This window comes from Aythya ferina (assembly GCF_964211825.1).
Source record: "Aythya ferina genome assembly, chromosome: 2".
NCBI lineage: Eukaryota > Metazoa > Chordata > Aves > Anseriformes > Anatidae > Aythya > Aythya ferina.
The window spans coordinates 65,950,947-65,967,699 of record NC_140297.1 but is presented as its reverse complement, the minus strand read 5'-3'; the positions used below and the strand labels follow the sequence as shown (position 1 = coordinate 65,967,699).

Here is a 16,753-nt window from a genome sequence, read left to right as displayed (position 1 = left end):
GACAGTCCCAGACTGTAATGTGTCGTTTACTCTTTACGTATCCTAAGGCAAAAAAAAAAAAAAAAAAAAAAAAAAGAGTTGGCAGACTCTCATGGCTGGGATGAAAGTGCATTGTAGCAGAACTTCCTGATACATACAAGCTGCGTGCCTTGGGGCAAAGGTGTCTTACTTTATTCTGAGATGTTATTGCTCAATGTCTAGAGCTAATAAACTCTCTGCAGTCACTAATGGTTGCACAGAATTTCATTTAGTGTGTGAGGAGCAGCCCTGGGTACGCCTTTTTCTATGGCTGCACATTTAAACCTGTCATTTGCTTTACTTGCGTTTACTTGCTAAGTTGTACCTGTTCTTGCTTCTCAAAGAAGAAACTTACATTTTTAAGTAATGTATGGAACAGATGGATGTCTGTGTAGCCTGGGTTTGGTCAGTCCTGAAAGTTATTCTCTCCGTTCAGCTTTAGTATGGCTTTGCAACTGAAGCACTAGTGAGAGGTGCTAGTTTAAAATATAGCCAGGCCTAGTGTTTTGGGAAGATGTTATTCCAAGGCAAGAAAAACTTCCATTCTCCAGCGTTATCTTCAAAGTGACAATTCACTTGTGTTAATGTAGATTTAGTGGAAACAGATTGTATAGTTTAAACGTTACAGTTTGTACTAAACATTGCTAAACAATGTTTGCCTGTTCTTAACTGTTGCTTACTTTGGTAGCCAACAACATGAGTATTTCTTGTACTACTAGACTGGTTTCTGCCCCACGAGGACAGTCACGCAGTGTAAGATGTTGCTCATGGAGGCTGGGCCAACACTATCTTTGTAGGTTTCCAGGACCTGACCACATGAAGCCTTAAGCAACCTGGTTGCTTCCTTTAACTGGCCCTGTTGTGAGCAGGAGCTTGGATTAGAGACCTGCTGAGGTCTCTTCCCACCTGAATAATCTCCTGAAATACTTGTTTTTAAATCTGGGGAAATTTACCTGGTGGTAGAGGCACCAGATTTCTTGGAGTTTATATCAATATACAGTTTTTTTGCAATTATATTTAATATATGAACTTTGGATGCACTAATTGTATAGGCTTATCAGTCTGTGATGGTAGAGAGCACTAAAATTTAATTTTACTTTGCATAAGTGAACACTCATTGAAGTTAATGGTACTGCTCAAATGAGTGCTGATAACATATACTAGCATAACTGCACATTCCTTGGAGCTTGTGTTTGCAGGACATTTGCTACTTTAGTTAATAAGGCAAAATTATGCTAATGAAACAGCTGACTTGGAGTGCGCCAAATTCCTTGACTTGTACCCTTGCCTCTACTGTACCATCTCGAGAAGTCTAAAGTTAGGCACCCAAAATACATCTATTAAAGCTATTGATGATTGACTTTAAAATCCTCTCAATTTGTGCTTGAAATTAAGCACAACACATGGCTTAATCTTGTTCAGATTTTTCTGTTAACTGAGAACATTTTTATAAATGCACAGTTTATGTAATCATGATTTTTCTACGCTTTGGAAAAACTATGTTAGGAAAACGTTTATGGCACTACTTAGCACATAGGAGGCAGTATGAAGCTAAAGATGTAATACAATAGTAATAAAAAAATGGCAATTTAGTTATGCCCTATTGCATTTAATGTAAGTTCTGGTGTCCTTACATTTGCTAGTTAGGCTTACGTCTTTATCTCATAATCATGTTCTGTTACTTATTCATGGAAAAAGACCCACTGGGGTGATTTATGACTGCTTTGCAATAGTTTCAGAGAAATCAAAACTAAATAAGCATCAGATGTCAAATATAAGAATATTTTGAATATTTTAAGGCACCAGGAAGCTTAGCTTTTAATCAGAGTAAAATTCTTTGTAATGGTCTCTTTTGAAGAGTTGTCCGTCTTTGAACAACTGCTGTTGTTAATCATCAGTAACATTTTAGCTGTATGTTTAAGACTTAACGTTTGAACAATATCACAAGAAGTTTGATTTTGCTTGCAGTTCCCTGGGAGCTGAAGTACAGGTTTAGGATCCAAAGGGTGTGGCACTTTCATTCGAAAATCTGGTCTTTGTATGCAGTGATTTTAAAAATTCTGCAGTATGAATTGAGCATGAAAGAGGATGAAAGTTCATTGGGCTGTAGGGCAGATAGTGGCTGCTGGCTGAATGTTTCACAGGGTCATACTGAGAAGGAAGGGAGCTTGGTGCTTTACTTCAGTTCTTTTCCTTTTTAAAAAAAATAAAAGCACGTAGCTCTGTTGGAAGGGAGAGAAATGGAGTGGGTGTTATAATAACACATAGGCTTTGAGACAGGCAGTTCTGAAAGTTACTTGAACAAAACCATTGAGATCATTTTGTCAAGACACTGTCTAGTTCACCAGCAAATGCTAAAGAAAAAAAAAAAAAAAAGGTTGCTTATACCTCTCCTTTATTTGCTGCATGAGTTACCTCACTAGATTACTATTGGCACCATCACACTTGTGTTCTTTTGCTCTATTTCCTGTGCGTAAGTGCAGTAGAGAAATTGTAGTTGAGCAAAACCATGTTTAGAAAGATGGCATGTTTTGAGCGCAGAATTCACAGAATCACAGAATCACAGAATTTTCTAGGTTGGAAGAGACCTCAAGGTCATCGAGTCCAACCTCCAACCTAACGCTAACAGCCCTCCACTAAACCATATCCCTAAGCTCTACGAATTCCTATTGAAGCAAAGGAATTAAACAGAAAGTCCTGATAGGAAAGCAGAGCAAAGCGAGAAAGAGATGCTCTGGTACCTGAAAAGTGAGTCATTGTGCACAGCAGCATTGCTACCTGTCCTGTTAGACTGGGTAACCTGATTCTATTGGACATCATACAGTTTATGGAAAAGATGCTTTTTAGCCTTCTGTTGGAAATGACAGCACTTGCCAATAAAAGTATGAATTCACCCAAGAGAAAGAGGAATTGCTGCATCAGTGTCACCAGCTGAACAGGGAGAAGGGTTTTGTGACTGCACCGCGAGGCAAGCAGAGCGTGGAGTGGCAGAGAGAGGAAGACAAGGAAATCAACTTTTTTTTCATGTCAGGTTGGTTTACATTCCCTTTGTTTAGCTTCAGCTTGTTGGTATGGGTGTGCAGCCCTGACAAGGTATCACCCTTCTGAAAGTTTGTATCTCCATTCCTGTTAACAGGAAAGTTAACAATTATGGTACCCATGCTTCCCGCTGGTTTTGTTATTGCCTCTAGAAATATTGATACAGCTGATCTTTGTGCAAATATCTAGCTGTGGGTTAACAACCATGTAATGGAATATCTTCAACGTAATTTGGCAATACGAAAAGAAGACTTACACAAAAGGAACAAAAAAATAAAACTAAGTGGAAAGAAGTTGTCAGGGTTTCCTCTTTTTCCCCAAAATATGTTAGAAGTTTGATCGCTAGAAAACCTGAGATATTTCCGTTAACAATAAGTATTTCTAAACCGTCAAGGAGTGAAATACAGCACAGCACTTATACTACTGTTAAGACTTGTAAAGCCATCGAAAGAAAGTATGTTTTGCTGGATTTTATAGACAGGAATAATCTCTGGAATTGCAAAAAGCATACAGAAGTAGAAATAAGAAACTAGTTCTTATGATTTCCATAGCCTGGAATTTTATAGGTGTAGATGCAGCATAATTAATGGTTGTGAAGACTAAAGTAAATGACTATTTTTGCATAGGATGTAATGCATAACTTGCCTTTTTTCTATTTTCTTCTTTCATTTTCATACAATTTTTCAGCTGTGCTGAAAAGTCTTTCAGCTGTGCTGTTTTCCAATCTCCAGTGTGGTGCAGTGTTTGAGTGTGCCTGCTGTTCCTCACTGTGTTGATGAAGCCTTGGAATGGTTGTTATCTAATGTTCGGAGGCATCAGGGAGAAGCACATCATTTGGTTGTTCAATTACTGCAGTATAAAACACCTTCGTCTTTCTGTGTACGTTTGTCTGCTTGGATGTTCACGCTTTGTGGCACTATTATCTTCCTAGCTGCATGTAATCTGCCCAGCACTTCCCCCAGTGCTCCAGTACAAACCCCGACAGTGTGATAGGTGTGGAGGCGTGAATGTGATATGATAAAAGCTGCAGTATGTTCATAAAAGGAACCAAATTACTTACACTCAATTAACATGGCCATGGTTTTCAGAGATCACCAAACCATGACTAAAAACACCTTTTTATATAATTACCTTGTTATTTTCTCTTCGATTGGTGTAAAATGGAGTTTTGTTGCTATTGAAAAAAGTTGCAGTAGGCCATTAATTTTAAAGAAATCGCCACTAATGATATTAGTGTGAGACACTGATTTAATTGGGAAGCAATGGAAAGTATAGAACATCATGATGGAAGGCAGCTCTGCTTTGAATATGCTAAATGTAGCCTAATATGAATAGGTTTAGGTAATAAAGCAATAAATGCAAAGTTTATTTAGTGGTTAAATGGACAGTTACTACAGAAATTTCTTTCTGGGTGCATAAGATGAGCACAAGCTCCCCACAGCTAGGATTTCAGAGCCCTTGTTTCTGGAGAGGGATTCTAGTCTCTCTGTTATGAGATGACAGAAGGCAACAAGGCAGCGTCTTACTCTCCATACTTAAATTTCTTCAGGTAGGGCTTGGAGAACAATAGGTCAGGTTCTGCAGCTCTTCCACATGTGCAGTACACTGTGTACAATGTTTGTTCTTTAACCTTTCAGTTTGCAAGGAAGTCTCAATAGCCTTTCGCCCTCTGTGAATGTATGTGTAAATGAAGTAGGCAACAAATTGAAAACAGGCTTTTGAACTTCCAAGTACCTGAGCTCTGGCCTTAGCACACAGCTCAGTTAGGTTGTGCTCTGGCACCGGGCAGACATGTCATCTTCTTGCCCTTCTTTTCCCACTAGTCACTTTGTGTTCTTTTCTTCTAGACAAGCATTAGGTGCTGCCTGGATTTCCTTTAAATGGAGCAGGAATTTCACCCTGGACTCATCAGCGCCAGTATCTCTCATCAGATGCAGACAGTATGTTGGCATTCCTCTCACCATAGTGCAGAAAGCATCTGGTGTTTCTGCGAGAGGATACTCTTTATGCTGCTGAAAGGGCTGTAGGAGTTGATAGGTACTGGGAAGCCTGAGCTTTCTCCATCTATCTCCTTGTGAAGCTGACTGTGAGAGTTTTGTATACGCTGTCTTAATTAGTTTTTTCTTACCTAGGAGTGCACATAAACCTCTGTTCCTGAGAACCTCTATATTGAGGTAACCATACCACGTGGAGTTTCTCAGCACAGCTTCCCAAAATGTGTGTGCAGCTGAACCTTTTTAGAGGTATCAGACTTCTTGTCACATCAGATCCTTCCTTTGTGTTGAATATTGGCAATCAGACAAAATATGGTTTTGGCTAACAGCCAAACAGTTGTAAAAGTTTGAGAAATTGGATTTACACCCATTTAATGTTTGGCTTCCTCTGAAGTAAGTACCAGTTAGGCTATGATTGTTTGTATGTTAGGAAGTATGCTTACATGTAAAATAGTTAATTGGCAGAATAAATATGACACTGAGGTAAACAAAGGTATAAGTAAAAAACAAACAAAAAAACCCACAAAACTTTGTAAGTATCAACACTAAAATTCAGTCTGTCTGTATCTTTCGCTAGAGAAGTTTAGACTCTTTACAAATAGTACTCACTATAAAGTTATTCTGCAGAGTAATATTCAAAAATGTTTGCTTTTCACTACGCTCCTGAAGCTCCCCATGCATACCTGCTTAAACCAGCAACAAGTGTAGCTAGTAATGAAGTAATTCAAATTTATTTTGTTTCATGATGCACTAATAGAAGAATAAGTGTCTGATTTTATTCCTCTGCAGTAGTTGCTCATCTGAAACGCTATTAAAGTTCAGTAGCTCCGAAATACAGTATTTGACAGATGGCGTGGGTGGATTGTGCCATTTCCATGATAAATCTACTTATCTGCTTGCAAATATAACCATGAGGAAGTAGTCTTCATTCCTTGACTGGTGTAACATATAGACAGAAAAGGTGACAACGTGACATGAAAATGGGTTTGTGTCTTGGTTCTTCATTTTCCTGCTGTAATGATTCGGATTTTGGAACAAGTTGCCAGGGGAGTGTTAGGTTAGATGTTAGGAAGAACTTCTTTACTGAAAAGGTTTTTAGGCATTGGAACAGGCTGCCCAGGGAAGTGGTGAAGTCACCATCCCTGGAAGTCTTTAAAAGACGTTTAGATGTAGAGCTTACGGATATGGTTTAGTGGGGATTGTTAGCGTTAGGTAGAGGTTGGACTCGATGATCTTGAGGTCTCTTCCAACCTAGAAATTCTGTGATTCTGTGATTCTGTGAAGTGCAAAAGAGATTTCTTTTTACTTTATCTAAAAAAGAATTGCTGTAAATACTGAAATATTTTTTCAGTGGCCTTTCTTTTCTTACATTTTCTTTGAAACCTTAATTACTTTTGTAATTACCTTATTAATTAATTATTAATTACTTTTGTAATGTCTTAGAGCATCAGTTAGAATGTATTACTTTTGCTAGATGGGAACAAACTGGATCTTTACTAAGATATATTTGCTATATTAATATTATTGATATATTAAGATATATTTGCTATTCAAAAAATACTGGAGGTGGGAGAGTTGGACAATCCTGTTACACCAGTGCTCACTGTGTGAACTACTCTTACAGCTGAAGCTTAGAGACAATAGAATGCCATAAATAAAAATATACTACATTATCCAGTTCTAATATTCTTTCTTACTCTTTGTGTTTTAACAGAAATCACAGATGCTAGTACTAGAGGAAACCCAGATACAATTAAGGGTGTGAAAAGAAAAAAGATTGTGACTGAAAACCATCTAAAAAAAATACCAAAATCGCCTTTGAGAAACCCCACAGAATCCAAGGTTAAACAAAATGTACACCTTCCACCACTAAAAGTTCTTCCGGATGCCTCAGAACAGGTCACGGCACAGGACCACCTACCTGTGAACAATGGAAGTCAATGTACCAAACAAAACGGGGCAGTGCTTAATAGTGAGATAAGTGCTGAAACAACCAAATCTGAGATACCAATGCAGACAAAGCCTTCATCGACACATCAGTCCTTTGACTTGAGTAAGCAGACAGTAGAGGATTCTGATGTGAGCCAGTTGAGCTCGCCAGAGAAGAAGTCTCTCTCCAACTCCTTACCAAGTAAAACAAAGACTGACAATAATGAATGTATCACTTTTGTTGAAGGTAGTACATCATCCCCATGTACACGTACTGCATTCGATGTCTTGTTAAAAGCTATGGAGCCTGAACTGAACACCTTAGCACAAGAGTGCCCCCGTTATGGGGTGCAGATAGAGAAACTGAGACCAAATAAAATTGTAAGCACCTCTCCTAGTCTCACATCCAATACAGTGAGTGTCCAAAATCAGTCTGCTTTGTCTCAGCATGAGTTTACAGCTGGACCTCACTATTTTCCATGTACATTGAACAACGTGCATGTAGCAACAGCTGCCAAGAGTGGACAAACGCAGGTCCAGTCGGTTTCTCATTCACAAGACCTTGTTACTAAAACCAGCCAACAAAATCACCAGGTTGTTATGTGTCCAAATTTCACAGGTTCTGTGGTGCAACAGCAGAGTCAAGAAAATGCCAAGCTCCAGCAGATATACAGCATAGCAGTAACTTCGTCTGGTGTTCACACCTCATCTTCCACTGTAACTCAGGTTTTTCCCCCAAATCAGTTAGTAGCTAGTTCATCTTCACCTTTGTCAGTTAACACACCTAGTTCAACACACTTGTCTATAGGTCCCATGTATAATTCAGCCCAGATAGCATCAGTTGTAAACCATGGTGTAGAACAAATATGTAACCTCTTGAAAGACCAGAAACCTAAAAAGCTGGGGAAGTATGTCTGTGAGTATTGCAATCGGGCCTGTGCCAAGCCCAGTGTTCTCCAAAAGCACATCCGATCCCATACTGGAGAGCGACCGTATCCTTGCGTTACATGTGGGTTTTCATTTAAAACTAAAAGTAATTTGTACAAGCATAAAAAATCCCATGCACATGCTATCAAACTTGGACTTGTCCTACAGCCAGATGCTGGTGGTCTCTTTTTATCTCATGACTCAGACAAAGCACTTAGCATTCATTCAGATGTGGAAGAAAGTGGTGAAAGTGAAGATGAAGGCACTGCTGATGAAAGACAAGATGATCAAGAACTGGAACCTGCACAAATAGTGAAAGTCATTTCAAGTGCAGAAACTGTACGGAAGGGAAGCCCTGTTCCACTAAGTAACCCAGATTGTATCCCAGGTGATTCCTCATTACACAATACAGAACCACAAGTAAGGGCAGCTTTACCAAAAGTAGTGGTTCATGCTGTAAATGTTTCTCCGTTAAGGGCCGATAGCCCCAAAGTAACAGATCCAGCACCTGAGCTTTCTGCAGCACAGAGAAAAGGAGATTTTAAAGTGACAAATCTTCAATCAAATTTAACACATACGGCCTTAGTAAAGGAAAATGACATAAAACAAAGTCAGAAAACAGAACTGGGCCTGTTAGAGGAGCAGCTGGGATCTCCAGTAGGAGCTGTGCATGCTCAGCTTCAGAGACAACAGGCAACCGACTGTTCTCAGGAGCAGCAAGGAAAATGCCTTCTGAGCCCTAGAAGTTTAGGTAGTACTGATTCTGGTTATTTCTCTCGTTCTGAAAGTGCTGATCAAACAATGAGTCCACCAGCTCCTTTCGTAAGAGGATTACTGCCCTCTGAAAAAGATTCAAATAAAAATTTGCCCTGTGTACCAAGAGCAAGTGGAATGGTAGCATCAGTGGTACAAACAGTCTGTGCCGAGAAAAATTTGATTCTCTCTGGCCAAATGCGACCTCCCATAGCAACAAAAACCCTTGAGGAGCGTATCTCAAAGTTAATTTCTGATAATGAAGCTGTTGTGGATGACAAACAGTTAGATAGCGTGAAACCAAGAAGAACATCTCTTTCGAGAAGAGGAAGCATAGATTCACCAAAATCCTACATATTTAAGGATTCTTTCCAGTTTGATTTAAAGCCTATGGGAAGAAGAACTAGTTCAAGCTCTGATATACCAAAGTCTCCTTTCACACCCACTGAGAAATCAAAGCAAGTTTTTCTTCTCTCTGTACCATCCCTTGACTGTTTGCCTATAACACGAAGTAATTCCATGCCTACTACCAGTTACTCAGCAGTACCTCCAAACGTAATACCTCCCTCTCATCCACTTAGAGGAAGTCAGTCATTTGATGATAAAATCAGTTCCTTATACGATGATGTTTTTGTATCAGGACCTGCTGCTCCACTGAACCAAGGTGGACATCCTCGGACCCTTGTTAGACAGGCAGCAATAGAAGATTCTTCTACTGGTGAAAGTCAAGTTCTTGGATCAGTGCGACCTGCAGAAGAAAGTTATCTGGGATGTAATTTATCAAACGAATCTTTATTGCAAAGGAACAAGTCCCTGGCACAGGGATCAAATTTAGAAAAAACTAAGAAGTCCCCTCAGGTGCGAGGAACAATGTTTGAGTGTGAAACCTGCAGAAACAGGTATAGGAAACTGGAAAACTTTGAAAACCACAAGAAATTTTACTGTTCAGAGTTGCATGGACCTAAAACTAAAGCTGCAATCCGAGAGCCTGAACATAAAACTGTTCCAAATAGTACACAACCTCAAATTCTGCACTACAGAGTCACTACTTCAACTGGTGTCTGGGAACAGACTCCCCAAATAAGGAAGAGAAGGAAAATGAAAAGTGTTGGAGATGACGATGACCTACAACAAAACGACACAAGCACACCATCAAAGAATGCAGAAGGCCAAAATAAGCCAGCAATTTCTTCCAGTCAGTCAAAACTCAGTGCAACAGTAGTAGGTTTGCAACAGCCAAGCAACCTTCTACTTCGAAGTTCACAAATTCAGCTTGTAGCTCGAGGTACAGATCTGACAACAGAGCCAAAGATGTCTCCACTCATTGAAAAGCAGACAAGTTCAGTTATGCAAGAAAAGGTGGAGTTGAAAAGACAAGGGACTGGTATTTCAGTAATACAGCACACCAATTCACTGAGCAGAAATAGCTCATTTGAGAAATCGGAGTCATTTGAAAGAGTATCACCAGTTTCATCTCAAGAGCCCAACAAGGTTGCAAAACATCGCTCTTCGAATGCAGTTGCAGTCCAAGAGGATAGACCCTCTCATCTGAATACTTCCCAGCATCATCAGTCACTGTCATTAGAAGCATCTAGAGGGGAACTGCAGGGAAGCCAAACAGTTTCTAATGAGAGGAACACACCACTTCAGACATCAAGACTTGTTCGCCAGCATAACATCCAGGTTCCTGAAATACTGGTCACAGAAGAACCAGACAGGGAGCAAGAAAACCAATGCAGTGATCAGGAAAAGACAGAAAGATTTAATTGGCCACAGCGCAGTGAAACACTGTCAAAATTGCCAACAGAAAAGCTTCCACCGAAGAAGAAAAGAATTCGCTTGGCCGAAATGGAGCACTCATCTACTGAATCGAGTGTTGACTCCACTCTTTCCAGAAGTCTAAGTCGAGAGAGTAGTTTGTCTCATGCCTCCAGTTTCTCGGCGTCTCTCGATAAAGATGAGATTTCAAAGGTGGACAATCCTTCTAAAGCAGAACTTATTAGTAAGTCGTCAGAATTCCTTATGATTCCCACTGGCTCTCATGTGCTGGGCATGCCTGGCCCGCATTACAGGGAAATGAGGCGTGCTGCATCGGAGCAGATCAGCTGCACGCAGCCCTCGATGGAGGTTGTAGACTACAGAAGTAAGTCTTTTGACTGTGGAAGCATATCTCCATCAAAACCTGCCTCACTCGTAGAGATAGCTGCTCCAAAGCTGTCGTCTGGAAATGGAGTTACTGGACACGTGCCTTTGCTAGAAAGAAGGAGGGGACCGTTTGTAAGACAAATATCTTTAAATATTGCTCCAGAAAATCATCCAGTTAAATTGACTTCTTCGTTTCAGACAGTTCATGCTACAGATGTGCCATTTCACAGGCTGCAGACCTCCAGCAAATCCTTGGTGGAGTTTCCTTCAAGTACTCAGCATTCTCAAACTCACTCCAGGCCTCACTCAGCAATTCAAAATTCTAATCCTATTATCCTGTCTTCAGTTCAGCAGCCTCTAGATGATGTTTTGGATAATCAAAGACAGCAATCTTCAATGCATCAGCCTTCCCAGATTTCTACTAAAACATCAACCCAAGGGGAACAAGTGAATTCATACCCAGTTTCTTGTCACCCTGACGAACAAAAGGATTGTTTTGCTCCAAAGTATCAACTCCAAGTTAAAACATTACATATAGGTCAGCCATACTCTTCTAAATTGCTAAAAAATAGTCTATCAAGTCAGACTGTCCCAAGTCAAGCTGGAGTGGACCAGAATGCATCCTCCTTTGAGCTGCAGGCTACACTGTCTGACAATACGTCTAATCCTTACTCTGTGCCTCCTCTAAAACAAATTGTCCCTAATAACTGCAGCAGTCAGATACATCAGATTCCTCCTTTTGTAGTTCCTGTTCGTATTTACAGTAGCATCCCATCCTATGGCTTTGCAACCGTTACACCCCTTCCTCAAATTTTCGTGACTCAGGATCAGGTAAAACAATCTATTTGCAAAACAAATGCTGTGAGAATGCCAATGATTGAAGGCAAAACTCAGCTGCCAAAATCACACAAAGATCATCAGAGGACTTTGCCAAATTCATTTGAGTTTGAAAATTCAATACCAGAAAGTGGAACCAGAAATTCACCTTTGTCAAGCTCTTTGAATATTATTCAGAAAGTGCCAGTTAGTGGACTGTTCCCTCAACAAGAAGCTACACCTTCAAGTAAACGAATGCTTTCCCCAGCCAACAGTTTAGATATTGCCATGGAAAAACAGCAAAAACGTGTTAAAGATGAGAGTGGAGCTGCCTGCATGACCGATGCCAGACATTCACTGAGTGTTCGATCTAATGACCCAGCTAATAAGCAAAAGAAACCAGTCTTGGTGCGACAGGTTTGCACCACAGAGCCTCTTGAAAATCACCTCCTAGATCCTGATGGTGTTGCACAGAATGAAAAAAGCAGCAAAGCTAGTAGTTCAGACATGCTGTTGCCTGACCGTCATTCATCTGAAACTGGGGTTTCGGAAACCCTGAGGGAGTCACCAGAATCTGAAGATGTGAATTCTTCAGCATCACCAGCGTTTGTAGTTAGAAAACCATCTGAACTGTCTCCAGTGAGTAATCAGAATTCTCTCTTAAAGGCTGTAGGCAGCAGTCAAGAAAGAAGATCCCCAAGTAGTAATCATGAGAGCAATCAAATCAATAGCCAGAGTCAAGCAAAGCCTCTAACCACTCTGGCTGCAGTGAATACAGGAGAAATGCAGAGGTTGTCATTTCCAAGCCTCAAGACATCAACGAGCTTTACCTGGTGTTTTCTCCTGAAGAGGAAACCATTGCATTTGCTGCAAAATGATCAGAAAATTTCAGCCTACTCTACGTGGACCATTAGTCCCAACAATCCTAATCCACTTGGTTTGTCAACAAAGGTAGCTCTTTCTCTCCTCAATTCAAAACAGAAAGTTGAAAAACCGCTATACACTCAAGCAAGAACTACTCATCCCAGATCTGATGTACTGGTCTATTCAAGCAAGTGGAAGAACAGCTTAACTAAGGTACTTATCCTATGCTTGATATATACTGATCGTTTACGGAGGATTTGCTTTGGTGATTGAGTTTGTTCATATTTTGGAGAATGTAATATGCCTGACATGTGTAATACATGCTCTTATTTATTTTAATTATGCTGGATCAGACTGCTAAAAAGATCTTAAGTAATTCCATTAAGAAACCTCTTTATAAGGATTTATCACTTTTCATGGAAATTAGTTCCTGGATTTAAATCTGCATATGAAATGTTTATTGTGACAGGATTGTGTTTGGCTATTTTTTAAACGCAAAGCATCTGCATTTAAAAAATAAATAGTTCAGATAGACTTTTTTTTTAAACAATTGAAACAAGTTAATTCAAGATCATAGCTGCATATTTTCCTTTAAAAATCTGCTGGTATTTTCTGTTATAAAAATATGCTTATGGTGAACAGGTGTCCGTGGACAGTGTAAAGATATTTTTCACCATTGCTGATCATCTAACTGTGGGAGGAGCAGTGTACCACTTCCCTTTCTCCCACCTAGGTTAGTTGGTGGTGTGAAATAATGACAAAAATAGTGAAGTTTAAAAGAAAATTACAGCTTCCATAAAAACATTGGCAACTTCTTGGATTGACATGGCTCCAAAGATGCCAAAGATGCCATTAAATCTTGTGCAGTGGAATATACTCAGGGTAACATTTGTGACACACATAAAACACCACATAACTCCAGAGTCAAATGTGGAAAAGAGCAAACTAGTCGCTTTTTATTTCTTTAACCACCTTAGGACTGCACGGATGTACTGGGATTTACTAGACCATGTGCTGATTTGCACAGAATCAGGCATTTCTAAGTAACTGGTGTGCCTCTGCAAATTGTCGAGTGTGACTCTTAGACCTATAGTACAGCAACAAGTGTCACTGTCTATTTAGTGGATGACATAGCTTTGGTTAACTCACCTATTAAAGCCATAAAGCTTGCTGAGGAGAACCTTGGTATACAGTGTGGTTTCACACTCCTCTTTGTTATCTGCTGTGCGTGGGGTATGCTCGTTGCCATGTTTCTCTTAGCTGGCAAAACAGAGGATTTCCATAGAGCACCAATTCTCCAGAATTGCTCAGAGGCTGTCAAGGCTATATACAAATGCTTTGGGGAGGTCAGAGCAACTGTTACTACTCTAAACCTGCAGTCTGCCATCTACAAAACTTTCTGGGCATCAGGCTGGGAATCAGGACCCATGGGGCATGCATTCACTCTAGAGGAAGCATGCCACGGCCTTGGGAAAAGACATGCATTCCTGCTGATGTTGAGTGGTGAAAACTTGCTCCTAGAGGTCACAAGGGGATGTTTCTGTGCTTGTTGAGTGTTTTGCTAAAATACAAAGCTGTCTATGGGGGAAAGAGCAATAAGATGAGAAACTCTATATAAGAGGAAGAATTAGTTGCAGAATTACAGGGGGAGTTGAGAAATATGCAGAAACCCCTATGGCCAAAAGAGCAATAGAGTTAAATCTATCTCTCTTGATATCATAGGGAGATTTTGCTAACATTCATCTTGGTGTTCAAAGCTTAGTTGATAATGTTTCATGCAGGAAATACAGACTGCTGACTTGCTGCTAGTACTACAACTAAATTCAGTTACTGGTTCCATATTAGTGTGCCTCCTTTTACTTGCTTAAACTCATATTGCCTTTTCTAGCGTGCTTCCTCATATGTTTTTTGAGATGTTGTACTTAAATAGTACTAAACCTTAAAATAAATAAATAAATAAAAATTGGAAGGTTTAGCTTTTTTCAGCGTACATGGTTAAGCAATTTGTTCTAAGGAAGGCAAGTCTCTCATTACTTGTGTTGTTGACTCATGCTTGTTTTATTTTTAAAGAACAGTCTATTAGAAGAAATTCTCTGATAACAAAGCTACTATGTGCCTCATGAAGAATAAATTTTATCTACAAACAAGTTCTGTTTAGAATATAAATAATGGATAACAATACTCTGAAAAATATTTTGACAGCACCCTTTTAAGCATTCTAGGAGTTCTTAAATGCAGTAATAGGCAGCTGTCAGGTACATTTACACTGCTTCTTCCACAAAAGAACTACAGTTATTAGTCTTTCTTGCTGACATTTTGCATCAAACACACTAGCAAGGTCAAGATGAAGAGTTCTTAAGCTCTGCTTGGGGCTGATATACAAATTTTCTTCAGAGCCATTATGAAGGAAGAACGTACAGCGAGAAATCACCAATAAAAGTTTAATTGGCATCTTAGACTGTACAAACAAGGTTCTTCAGGGTGGTAGAAATTAAAAATTTTAAAGGCCTGATAGGTAGGATATGACGTAACACCTGCAAAATTTGTGTTGTGTACCTTTCAGTGTCTTGGGCTTTCCAGGATGATGAGGGTGCTGTTAGAAGATAACCTCTGTGTTACCACTTTCTAGTTAGACTTGAAAGTGGAATGGCTCGTGCCCACTTGGAAACTTCTAGTTACTGTCATCACAGGAGCCATGCTGAATGAGAGCAAAACCTGAAATTGCTCATTCTGTTCATGCCCGGTAATTCTCCCACTGTCATCTTCTGGTTGAGGTTCACAGTGGAACCAGAACATTCGTGGTCCTTTGGGAAGATAATATTCCATTAAAAAAAAAAAGAAGGCAAAGTAATTCTCTCTTACCTTCAAAAGAATGTGGTTGATTTCCTGCTTAAACACGTGGCAGGGTCCTGAGTTCGTTGGAGAACCACAGTTTAGATTACAAGTCTTTGATTACAAGTCTGACTGTCATTCAGAAGATGTTTGCTCGAGTGGTTTGCACATTTTAACCCTGACCTGACAAAGAGCTCTAAGGGTCACTATAATACTGTTTATAAATAACAATAGAAATATGGTGTTGTTATCCCTCACCTCTTCTCTCACAGTCTCAGCCCTTTCCAGAGAGATGTGGAGCATTCTGTCAGGGGGCTTTAACTGCAGATCTCACAAAGATAAACCATCCCTAGTTTTGCCACCAGAACCAAATCATGTTTACTGGAAGCTTACATTGCTGTATAACTGCTACTAATCACTGTCACAAAAAGGTAATTCCTTCAACAATAGAGACATGGGAAATGAAGAGACGTGAACAAAATGGAAACAATAAGTAACCCTGGGACTTTGTTTTCTCTTCACAACTCACTGCTCAGAGGCAATAGGTGAAGTTGCCACGTTCCAGTGATTCAAAGAACAAACCACAAAGTGGGATTGTGAAAGAAGCTCCTGGAATGAACACAGCATGTTAAAATGTAACATGGGGTTCACTTGTATGGAAAAGGCTTATTTTATCTCCCTACTCCTTATTTTTTTTAATGGTTTTATTCGTTAATGTTGTTGCCAGTTTTTGTTGCCTGAAATCATTGGTGTTGCAACAGGAGCTCTGTCTCAAGCCTCTGCTTTGTTTTTTTTTGGCTTTTTTGTCTGAGGTGAGTTAGTACAAACGTATGCCAGCATGAAGATCTCAAGGCATGAATAGGCTGAAGAATGGAAAGCTTCTACTAACTGGAAAGCTTTCCTTTCATGGACGATGGACCACAACTGTCCAACTCACCAACAGAAAGTAGTTAAATTCAGAAGATTTTTATGTGTAAACTAGGAAAATTTTAAAAAGTAAAAAAAAAAAAAAAAAAAAAAGTAAAAAAGATAATCAATCCCTCAAGTGTCTGGGTGCCAGTTTGAAAAATGTTTAATGAATATTGTCTGAAATTTATAACTTCAATGATTCAGGCTCTGAGCATTTTTTTGTGTGTGAGTGGTGGTTTTGTTTTTGTTTGTTTGTTTCCAAGGGATGCTGTAAAGTACCAGAAGTATCTATTGAACTCTTGTCTCTGGGCAGCCTAACAGCAGGGTTTTTTTTTGTTGTTGTTTTTTGTTTTTTTTTCACCAGTTAAAACTGATATAAATCTGATATAAATATCAGTAATTGGAGACAGTAGAGTGAAATTGGAGCAAAACAAAGTAGAAATGAATCATGGTCTATGTCTCTGTAGTAGGAGAAAAAGAAGACTTAGAAGTGGAAGGTGTAAGCAATTGTGGAGAGGAAAATTTTA

General features: G+C 39.5%; 1 protein-coding gene across 12 annotated transcripts in view; it reads left to right on the top strand.

Moving 5' to 3' along the window:
* Positions 1-16,753, top strand: part of HIVEP1 (HIVEP zinc finger 1) — a 128,826-nt gene that overhangs the window by 84,924 nt on the left and 27,149 nt on the right. For 11 of the 12 annotated variants that reach the window (XM_084508780.1, XM_084508781.1, XM_084508789.1 and 8 more), the window contains one exon: positions 6,766-12,698. In XM_084508780.1, coding sequence (XP_084364906.1) covers positions 6,766-12,698 — 5,933 coding nt within the window. Of the gene's footprint in view, positions 1-5,165; positions 5,301-6,765; positions 12,699-16,753 lie in introns of those variants that run through there. The other variant, XM_084508788.1, reaches the window with a different exon arrangement.